This window comes from Phytophthora cinnamomi, assembly GCF_018691715.1.
Source record: "Phytophthora cinnamomi strain GKB4 chromosome Unknown Contig26, whole genome shotgun sequence".
Classification (NCBI taxonomy): domain Eukaryota; phylum Oomycota; class Peronosporomycetes; order Peronosporales; family Peronosporaceae; genus Phytophthora; species Phytophthora cinnamomi.
Window position 1 is genome coordinate 727129 of NW_027150959.1, and position 10753 is coordinate 737881.

The 10753-nt window shown below is 54.9% G+C and overlaps 4 protein-coding genes across 4 annotated transcripts; 3 read left to right on the top strand and 1 right to left on the bottom strand.

Moving 5' to 3' along the window:
- Positions 1 to 813: 813 nt before the first annotated feature.
- IUM83_08682 (uncharacterized protein) lies at positions 814 to 1734 on the top strand (the record flags this gene model as incomplete). The annotated part of the gene is made up of 1 exon (XM_067933071.1): positions 814 to 1734. The coding sequence occupies one exon, from the start codon at positions 814 to 816 to the stop codon at positions 1732 to 1734; it is 921 nt and encodes a 306-aa protein (XP_067794064.1).
- A 734-nt stretch (positions 1735 to 2468) lies between these two features.
- IUM83_08683 (Importin subunit alpha) lies at positions 2469 to 4315 on the top strand (the record flags this gene model as incomplete). The annotated part of the gene is made up of 2 exons (XM_067933072.1): positions 2469 to 2801; positions 2945 to 4315. 2 exons carry the CDS (start codon positions 2469 to 2471, stop codon positions 4313 to 4315), a joined length of 1704 nt encoding a protein of 567 aa, XP_067794065.1.
- A 243-nt stretch (positions 4316 to 4558) lies between these two features.
- IUM83_08684 (dynein light chain 2B) lies at positions 4559 to 5112 on the bottom strand (the record flags this gene model as incomplete). The annotated part of the gene is made up of 3 exons (XM_067933073.1): positions 4559 to 4635; positions 4731 to 4983; positions 5110 to 5112. The coding sequence occupies 3 exons, from the start codon at positions 5110 to 5112 to the stop codon at positions 4559 to 4561; spliced, it is 333 nt and encodes a 110-aa protein (XP_067794058.1).
- Positions 5113 to 7778: 2666 nt separating this feature from the next.
- On the top strand, positions 7779 to 8774 carry IUM83_08685 (NPP1 protein; the record flags this gene model as incomplete). The annotated part of the gene is made up of 1 exon (XM_067933074.1): positions 7779 to 8774. The coding sequence occupies one exon, from the start codon at positions 7779 to 7781 to the stop codon at positions 8772 to 8774; it is 996 nt and encodes a 331-aa protein (XP_067794059.1).
- Between the last annotated feature and the right edge of the window lie 1979 nt (positions 8775 to 10753).

Genomic DNA, 10753 nt, shown 5'->3' on the forward strand with positions numbered 1-10753 from the left:
AGATCCACCCTATCAAAACTGGGATACCCGAAGATACGGTAGCAGCAGCCCGTTCCTGGGCAATCGTCCGACGGCAATAACAACAACAACAACAACAACAACAACGAAACTGTCGACGGCGATGTTTACCATCATCGATTGCAGCTGGGAATATTGGCGTCCGGCTTGCAGCTGTAATACTATCCTTTGTATTGCCCAAGTTGAAGTTGATCGACGTTTTGAAGATTTGAAGGATAGCTCGAGAACGATACTATTTTTTGCCCAAACCGACACGGCGTGTGAAGCTCTCACCAGCTCGTCCGTTCCCCGGTGTAGGTGCTCTACTCGAGAAGCGCGGCATTTGGCCACACGCTCAGACATACCAATCTATTAGCGCGCACTCAGGATGAGTGTTGGTTCGGACGTCTGCGAACAGCTATAACAGCAAAAAGGCAAAACCGAATCCATACGGGACGCACTTGGATCAGTCGAGTCGGATGGCGAGTCTCGCATGGTTTGCGAACGGTTAACGTGGTCATTCTGCTGGGTGCCGCCGTACCTGCTGCGGAGGCTGGTCATCGTGTGGATCGAGGCTTGCACGCCACCTGCCTGCACTCGACGCCTCGTATCTATCTATCAGGATAGCTCTCTCGCTGGCGCCTCCACCGTCTATCGGTTGAGCCGAGCCAGCACCACTTGCCATGTCTCGAGACTCTGAGACTCCAAGACTCCAGGGCGCGTCGCGCTGCCTCGGACTCATTTCCAAATTCCCGCACTCGAGTGCACATCAGCCAACAACTCTTTTGAAGACTTCCAACTACACGCGACTCGACCATGTTCAGCAGCACCAAGATCGCCGCGTTGTGCCTCGCTGCAGTGGCCCTCTCGAGCGGTGCACAGGCCGAGGAAGCGGCCGCTCAGACGTTCGGCCTACTGGCCGCTGGTCTACACGGCGGCGCGGGCCTGTACGGAGCTGGCGGCTTCGGCCTCTACGGACAGGGAATCGCCAACGGCTACGGTGGAGCTAGCGCCGGTCTGTACGGCCGAGGTGTCGGCAACGCCTACGGCGGAGCCGGCGTCGGAGGCGCTGCCTACGGTGGCGCTGGTGCTAGCGCCAATGCGAATGCGAATACGAATGCTGGAGCAACTGGTGGTGCTGGTATTGGCGGCACTGCCGGCGTAGGAGGATCTGCCGGTGTCGGTGGCGGCGTGAGCGGAACTGCCGGTGCCGGAGGAAATGCAGGCGCCAGTGCCACTGCCAGCGTGGGTGGGACTGGTGGCGTGGGCGGCGGCGTGAGCGGAACCACCGGTGTTGGAGGAACTGCGAGTGTTGGCGGAAACGGCGGCGCTACCGCTGGTGCTAGCGTGGGCGGTGCCGGTGGCGTGAGCGGAACCGCTGGTGTTGGGGGAACGGCGGGTGTTGGAGGAACCGCTGGTGTTGGAGGAGCGGCGGGTGTCGGCGGAACGGCGGGTGTCGGCGGAACGGCGGGTGTTGGCGGAAAGGGCGCTAGTGCTGGAACTAGTGTGGGAGGAGCTGGCGGCGCTGGAGTCGGCGGCCGTGTAAGCGGAACTGCCGGAGCTAGCGGGAAGGCGGGTGTGAGCACCAGTGTGGGAGGAACCGCTGACACCGGTGCTGGCGGACCTACTACGACTGTCACCAGCAACGGCGGAGCCAAAGTGGGTACCAACGTCACGGGCACCGCCAGCACTGATGCGACCACCCAGAAGGGGTACCGCATGCTTCGTTCCGAGTGAAAGACGCGAGTTGTCTATTCTGTTTCGTGTGCGCGATGGCTACCTACTCGTCTTCAAGGGCCAGTCGCCTCGTTGATGTCGTTGTATGCTTCTGGTGTAGTGTACCATCATGATAAAATAAAAATTTTGCTATTGCAGCGAAGTTAGTTGCGATGCCAGCAAGTATTACCAATCTTCAGATACTAGGGTGAACCCGCCACGATCGACTGAAGGATATCAGCGCCAGTACAGTAGTGTGGCTATCGTGAATTTGTCGCGTCGGATGAGGACTATCATGACTCGACACGGATGCCTGTTACTTCTTCCGCGCTGGGGTGGTCACGTATGCACCGCGACCTCGACTTCCAGGACCTGATGCCACCTGTTGCGGACCATCATTGTTGGCGCCGAACGACAACTGCATCGGCTATTCAGACGAGAAACCAAACCCAGCAGGGCGTTTGGTGGCGAATTAATACTGTAATTCTCCCCATAGAACTCGTTGACCAGTGCAGCAGTCCACTTGGACAAGTGCTTGTCACCGCACTCGAACTGTACGGTCTCCAGCGCGTCAATGCCCTCGTTCACCTCAACGAGCGAGACTCCCCGACTCGGGGACCACACGCAACACGTTCTCGGCATTTCCACCCCCGTCCGTCGCTTTTTAAGTCCTTGACTACTTTTTGGTCGGACCAAAATTAGTTTCGCCATAAATAAGGCCGGGCGGACTATCGTGCTCCATTTTTCGATCCAAAATGCCGCCCCGCACGCCGCGCAGCTCGCTCAAGAAGCACGACGCGGCCGCCGAGTCGCGCGCTCTCAAGGCGCGGCGCCAGCGCACCACCACGCAGGTGCGCAAGGACAAGCGCCGCGCCGCCGTGCAGACCAAGCGGCGCCGCCTCATGTCGGCCGACCAGCCGCCGCTCACGGGCCGCAGCATCGCCGAGCTGGTGCGCGTGCTGGGGGACACGACCAACGCGTCGGCGGCCCAGAGCCAGGCGCGCTTCGAGACGCTCAAGGAGATCCGCGTGCTGCTGGCCACGCACGAGAACGACTACGAGGCCGTGGAGCAGATCATCGAATCCGGGGTGCGTGTCCGCGCTGTAGTGTCCTATTGAAGTGGTCGTGCCACGCAAATTTTGTATCAACGGGACACTTGTGTGGGACGCAGTTGAGACTAAAATGTGGAATGGTGCTCTTATTTGTGGTACTTTGTGCTTATTTATGGTAGATTGTGCCTGTCATGGTGACCCTGCTCAACTCGGCCTCGCCGCTGGCCAGCGCCACCCGCACCGGTGGGGAGGTGTACCGCGAGATCTTGTGGTGCCTGACCAACATTGCAAGCGGCCAGTACGAGCACACGAAGCTGGTGCTGCCGGCGGTGCCCCGCCTGCTGCAGTTCCTGGAAGGATCCAACCACTCGCTGGCGGAGCATGCCGCCTGGGTGCTGGGCAACATCGCGGCGGACTGCGAGGAGTTCCGCCAGCAGCTCATTGCCAACGGAGCCGTGGTGCCGCTGGTCAAGCTGCTGAGCAACCCGAGCGAGAAGGAGCTGGCCAAGACCAGTGCGTGGGCGCTGTCCAACCTGGCTCGAGGCTTCGAGACCCCAGCCAAGCCTTTCGTCGACGCCGGAATCGTTCCGGTGGTGGCCAGAGGACTGTCTCAGTCCAGCTCGCCAGCCACCTTTTCCGAGGATATCGTGGTCGAAGTCGCCTGGCTGCTGAGCTTCTTGACCGCGCGCGAGGAGGAGTACCTGAAGCTCATGCTCGAGAATGGACTTGTGGAGCTGCTGCTGCCGTACTTTTCCACGAACAACGAGCTGCTGCTGACCCCCATCCTGCGCGTCTTCGGCAACATTTGCTGCGGCTCGCCAGACCACCACACCGACGAGTGGCAGATGCCATACGTGCGTCGCTTGCTCGGCGCGGATTCAGTGGTGCTGCCGAAGCTGCGCGAGTTCCTTCAGCCCGCGGCGGCTGGAGCCCAGCAAAAGTCTCTGGCTGCTGAAGCAGCGTGGGTGATCTCGAATTTGGCTGCGAGTGACGCTCAGGTTGTGGAGCTGCTGATGCAGGCTCAGTTGCTCCCTCTGCTGGCCCAACAGTTCAAAGATGGTAGCTACGAAGTGCGCCGCGAAGTGGCATTTGCGCTGACCAATGTCGCACTTACCAGCGCGGCGCACATGGAGAAGGTATTAGCGCTGGACGTCCTCAAGGGTTTTTTGCACCTCCTGACTGTGGCAGACGTGGCTATCGTCGGTAACTCGCTGCGGTTCATCGAGAACGTGTTGCGTGTGGCCCCTCGGGGAGTCTCGCTCGTTGAGGTGAACGAGGGCATTGACGCGCTGGAGACTGTACAGTTCGAGTGCGGTGAAGAGCACTTGTCCAAGTGGGCTGCTGCACTGGTCAACGAGTTCTATGGAGAGAATTACGGTATCAATTCGCCACCGAACGCTGGAGGAGTCCCTGCTGGGTTTGGCTTCTCGTCTGAAGAGCCGATGCAGTTGTCGTTCGGCGCCAACAATGATGGTCCGCAACAGGTGGCCCCAGGCCCTGGAGGTCGAGGTCGCGGTGCACACATGACCACCCCAGCGTGGAAGAAGTAAGAGGCATCCGTGTCGAGTCATGATAGTCCTCATCCGACGCGAGAAGTTTACGACAGCCACACTACTGTACTGGCACTGATATCCTTCAGTCGATCGTGGCGGGTTCACCCTAGTATCTGAAGATTGGTAATACTTGCTGGCATCGCAACTAACTTCGCTGCAATAGCAAAACTTTTATTTTCTCATGATGGATGATACCTATTAAACGTGGGTTGTATGCAAAGCAGTGGGGGAGCGACGACGCTAGTTGCTGGCGTCGTTGTTGTCCAGCTCGGCGCCCGGGTTCGGGTTCTGGATCACGATCAGCGCGTACTCCTTGTCTGCAGCAGCAACACCAGCGACAATTGCAACACCACACAACACAGCAGTCAGCTCCCAAGCCAGCGAGAAGCATGGAGTTCTGTGGCCGGCGCACCTGGCGCGATCATGATCTCGTGCTTCTTGGAGCGGATGCGCAGGAACGTCATGTCGTTGGTCGGGTCCAGCGTGCGGATGGTGGACTTGGCCTTGGCCGCCAGCTGCGAGATGAGCGCGGCGTGGTCCATGGCGAACTCCTCGTCGCTCGTGCTCGAGTAGATGGGGACGCCCTCCTGGTTCACGATGAGCACGGCCTGCACGCCCTTGTGACTCTTGATGCGCTTGATGGTCTCCTCGGCCTCGTACCCTGGCTGCCGGCAATAGAGAGAGAGCGACACGCACACAGCAGAGACAGCAGCAGCAGAAGGAGAAGAACGTTAGCGAGCAGGCGGAGACTCAGGCGCATCAGGCGCAGGCGCAGATGCAGCAGCGCTGACCATGGTGGCGACGTCGCTCGGCTGGAATGTATCCGCCGCTTTGCTGGAAGGTCGCGCCAATGGAATGTGGCACCAAGTGAATGTTGCGTAGAATGTGTCCCACACCAACAATAGAATACGGGGTCGATGTGATGATTTGTCCCATACTGTTTCCAGGACTGTCAAATGATGTGCATACATGTCGTCTCTCATTTATCCATGTGCTGGACGAGCCGTATTACACGAAGCCACACGCATCGAAATGCATGTGCCTAAGGTTGCGCTGTGCAGCCCACGATGCCCATCGCCACCGTGACTGGTGTATTAGCGATGGTGCTGGCCGTCCCATCAAGCTTCCTCGAAGTGACTTGATGACAGTGCCTGGACATTATAATAAAGAATTGTAATGTCAATTCCGCCACTCAATAATAAATACTTGCGCTGCGACTTCAGCAATAATAAATAACGGGACAATAGCTATTGTATTGCGCGCACGCTACTGCTCTTCGCTGTACCTAGGTGTCCTCGATGTCCGCGATACCGACACGCATGAGGGTATGCGCGTCCCAGTATTTGCGATTTGAACGCAGAAACGCCAGTATCTCATAATTGAGCGGCAGCAACGACGCCCTCTGCGGCGTCAACACGAGCTTACATACTGGTCGGTGGGATGACGCTAAGAACCGGGCTGTAGTAAAGTATACATTTGCACGTTGGTAGCCCGTTTGACTAGGAAAATGTATGAATATGGACATTGAGTGGATGCAGCAACCTGACTTACATTCACTATGAGGTCCCATGACTTAGGAAAAATATATCTACAAAAGTTGCAATATTACCCCGTCATTTCAATTTGCAATAATAATAAATGCCGTGCGCAAATAGTATTATTATTTATTATAATACTTTTTTTCCGAGCACTGCTTGATGGCGACGGGTAGAAGCGAACAAGAACAACATCAATAGTGTTCCACGAGGTGCTTACATGTAAGCTGCTTCAGTACAGGACAGTACGTGTACTTTACAATTGACCACCCATAACAGCGATGCTCTGGTTGCTGCAAGAACGGCGAGGTTGTGGGCAAGAATCTCTCGAGTATCCCATCGCCGCCGGAGCGTTGTCGGCACTTCCAGAGCGAGCCCTGGTGTTCAAAACGACCGCGCAAAATTTGCAGCTGGGTGCCAAGCTGGTACAGCGTCAAGGCGAAACCATCCCTACAGGTATTACGGTACGGGCACAGGATGACCGACGTCGTCTTTGCATAACGATTCACCGTTGCTGCTTCCTACTCGAAGATGTTCCTGCAAAGCTAATGGGCGCAGCGTTTATGTCCATAACGTCGCTCTTCCACCAAAATTGACGTTAACTCCGGGGAGGGTCCAAGCCAAAACTACGCCTGTGGGTTAAGCTCCGTGCGCGCGCGGTCTTAAATCCAGGACCAAACATGGATCCAACTCGCTCGGCCCGATAGGGGTATGCCCGGCAGGGAAGGGTTTTAGGGGCGACAGGATGCATACTTTTTTCGCAGATTTTCTACTAGTAGTACTACGTAGTTGTACGTGGATACCGTGGTATGTCACACAGACTAACCTTTGGCAAATCGTGATTTTAATCAAAATACAGACACCGCGCCCACTTCCGACACATGGGTACATGCATAAATTTCTAAAGTGACACGTATTCTTGCTAGAGATAAGATTTGACAATCCTATTCCGCATATAAGTTTGACAGGCGAAGAATGACCTCGTCCACTTGGACGTCGTCTCCGTACCAGCTACGGAGACGACGTACAAGTGGACGAGGTCATCCTGGATGTAGCGTAGCGTCCATTGGCTGGAGGAAGGCTGTTGTGTTGGATGGGAGATGCTGCACGGTCACATTGGTCAGTGCTAGAGGGCCCACATCATGAAAGGACTAGTTGTCGAACAGTAACAGGATGTGGCGGTCCGCAGCCCGCATCTCGCGGTCAGCGCCACGCAGACACACGTCAGCACACGTCTGTCCAGGGCAAACTACGTGGTGCTCATGATGGCTGACGCGTTCTTCTTGATGGCGCTGATTGTGTTTTGAGCAGGTTTGGTGCGCAAGCGGAAGCGCTTCGCCACCCACTCTGCCATCTCCGCTTGCGACGTGGACGGGCAGATCTCGGACTTTCGTATAATGGCTCGTTTGTGCCCAATGTTGAGCCAGCGGTCCATGTTGCTTCTCGGACTTGGTCTGTTTTAAAGTGAGCGCCAACGTACTGCGAGCGCGTGTGAGCAGTCCTCAGAGCCCACCATTTTCCCACCCAAAATTACCTGTACAAATTGATTTTTGATTTATATAAATGTGAAAAAGGTTATAGGCATACCCCCGTGTCGGAAGTGACAGCGCTGACTGTACCAGATATTAAAGTTGAATAAATACCTAGACCCGGTAGAGGAGCGTGCTCGGTGGTTGAACGATGGTGCAAATTGTGTTCGCAAACGATTGTCACCTGTTCGGTATGACAGGTACGTACAAAAGTCTTCCGATGATACCGGCTGGGATTGGACCACAAGGGAACGATTCGCGTACTGATAACGGCCAAGGCCAGATCACCTGCAGTGCGAATGCTCGTCTGTTTTCTCGCCGGTCGAGAAACTCTCACTTCTCGATTTTCCCACCGAACAGCGAGAGCCCTTTCGGTACTACGAATATCTCTTCCAGATGAAGCTGCTCGTCTTCCTATCGGCAGCGCTGCTCGCCGTCGCCCAAGCTCAAAGTGTTCTTCAAAGCCAAGATGCTTCTCAAGCCCAGGAAATCGTTCAGAACCAAGACGCCTCCGAAGAGCAACAGCAAGAGCACATTGCCACGCCGAAGCCGACTGTAAAGTACCTGGACATTGGGAAAGCCCTTGCCACCAAGTACCCGAGGCCTACGCGAAACGTGACGATTAAGCCGACGAGACCCGATCCGCGGCAAACGGAACCGCCGACACCATCTCCTACCCTGCCACCAACCCCGGCGCCAACTCCAGCTCCGACCCCGCCACCAGCACCGTGGGTAACGAAAACTATCGGCCACGACGAGGTGAAACCATTCCCTCAGCCTGAGCCCGTGACCATCTCCGAGAAGGCCGCTGTCAAGTTCAAACCGCAGATCCGAATTGGCTCTGGATGCGTCCCATACCCCGTTGTGAACGACGTTGGCGAGACCAGCGGTGGTCTTCAAATCTCTGGTAGCCCCAAGGGCGGATGTCGGGGCTCTGGTCACGGCTCGCAAGTTTACGGACGCGCGGGCTGGTTCAACGACGTCTGGGCCATCATGTTCTGCTGGTACTTCCCCAAGGACTCGCCGTCGTCGAGAATGGGTCACCGGCACGACTGGGAGCACGTCGTGGTCTGGATTAACAACCCGGACGTCGCTGAGCCTAAAATTCTTGGCATTTCGGCGTCAGCCCATAGCGGCTACAAGAAGTACGCCCCGCCCCCCGCCGACAATCTCGACGGCAACAGTGTGAAGGTTAACTACGAACACGCTTGGCCGATCAACCACGCACTCGACACCACCGACAAGGCCGGTACTTTCCAAGACCTGATCATGTGGGAGCAGATGACAGAAGACGCCCGCAGTGCTCTCAACTCGGTGCGCTTTGGCAAGGCCAACACACCGATGAACGACGGTAATTTCCGTCCGAAGCTCGAGAAGGCCTGGCCATTCTAGGTGCTCCAAGAGAGCAGAACTATACGTTTGTCGGTAGGCAGTAGCGTCAAATATACTTTACGAGCCACAAAACCGCAATACCTCCGCCCCATGCGAATGCCCCATCCGCGAATGCGAAATCGAAGTTAGCCGAACTGCAAAACAATGCGTTGAGACTTTTGACACTAATTAATAGGGAGGGAAACTACGACGAAGCATTCAGACTTGGACCACACGAGCAGCTGAACATGCATCAAGACAAAAAGATGAACTCATCTCCGCCTCCAGTACCTCCAAGGGATCCACAGCCCGCCCGTGTGATCACAGGTGAGTGAGTGGCTGGCATTCCCACCGCGCGTCTCGGACGCGGTTGCGAGAGGTCGATTCCTTTCTGGATGAACTCTCCGACTTGTTGATGTTAACCGCGGTGTACAAGATTTCAGGTGGTAGTATGCGTTTGCTCCAGTATCTGGTGGCTCACGAATCTCTGAGGGGGACTATATTCTGCGGTGGTGAGGCATCAACGCCGTGACAGGTCAAACTGCAGCTCGCGGGCATTGAAATGGGTCGTTGAGAGCTATTTGCCCAGAGAATTTCTCACAGAAGTATTAATAGTAATTGACACATAGGATTTGTAGAAGATTTGCAGACGATGACTCCCGTCCCGCAAACCAAACTTGTTTGGTCATGTTTGGTCATGTTTCGCCATGTTTGAAATTTTCACTGTGCTCCTTTTTTTTTGCAAACATGGGCTCTATCAACTGCCTTTACAGATGTACTTTCTTGTACTCTAGACTACATGTATGTACATGTAGCTACTCACATCCTGGCCACTCGTTGTCGAATGCAACTGTTAGTTGACGGGTCGTCCCGTAAACTTTAGTGATGGGGACGTAAACCCAGTTTACGTGAAATGGCGTTGTTCCCGTTCCCGTTGGCGTTTACGTGAGTCCCCGTGTCGTACTTAATAAGTTTAGGAGGCATAATATTTATGTTCATCAGACGAAATAAGGGAATTTGCCAATTTAGTGCACTTTTCAAAGGGCATCAGTCAAGGCGCGATAGCCGAAAGTCTACTGTGAGTTTCAGTGTGCAATATGCATGCCCAGACAGGTGTTTGTTTACTCTCTTTCACAGATTAATTCTGGTATGGAGAGGCTCTTATTGGGTAGTTGGGATGGACTGTAGTGAATGACCTATTTCCTGCTGATTGCCAGTTTAGTGCTCCTTTTTATCTTAGTATTTGTATGAACCAGCATTTCTCAAACTTGGACAGTGTTTCTTTCGTTCAGTGGTTAGGTAACCTATAATACTCGATAAAAACGCAAACACATCAGTATTGAAAGGATATGTATCTTGGAAATAATTTGTCATTTCGACAGTGCTGACAGCTCAGTCGGTTAACGCCGCTGGCTTATTGAGGGCCCTACGGGGAGCATGGTTGTCGCGGGTTCGAGTCCCCTCGGACACGTTAATTCTCCGCACTGTTATAAAGGTATGATTATCTGCTCATCTGTGTGTGCAATTGACTTACAGTAACTAACATTGATTTGCCTGTCTGTCTTATCTCTTGACTAAACTTCAAACAGCGATTGCTCGGGTGCGCCTGGAGCATTTCAACCTCCGTATGAACCGGTGTCAGTCGGGAACCTTTTTGCCGTGCCTTTCGAGGTTTTGCTTGTAGGTTCTCTAGTAGTTCACGGGTTAGCAATCGCCCACCAACTGTCGCTGTCTTCCGCTTCCTGCCTTTCGTGCGTGGTGGTGGGAGGACGAGAAGCTGTTGTTGGACGGTTTTCTTCACGTGAAGCCAAGCGGCTTGCTTAATCGACGCCGGCGCCGCTTCATAAAGCGCCTGTACCAGCCGCTACCAGCGCCAGTGCCCGTAGTCATCTCAGCTATCGTGCTGGCCTTGGCAATGATTTCCCCACGTTTGGCCGGCTTCCCGATAAGCTGTCGCCCCATTATCCACTCACAAAGGTTTTGCTCTGCCTAAGCAGTCA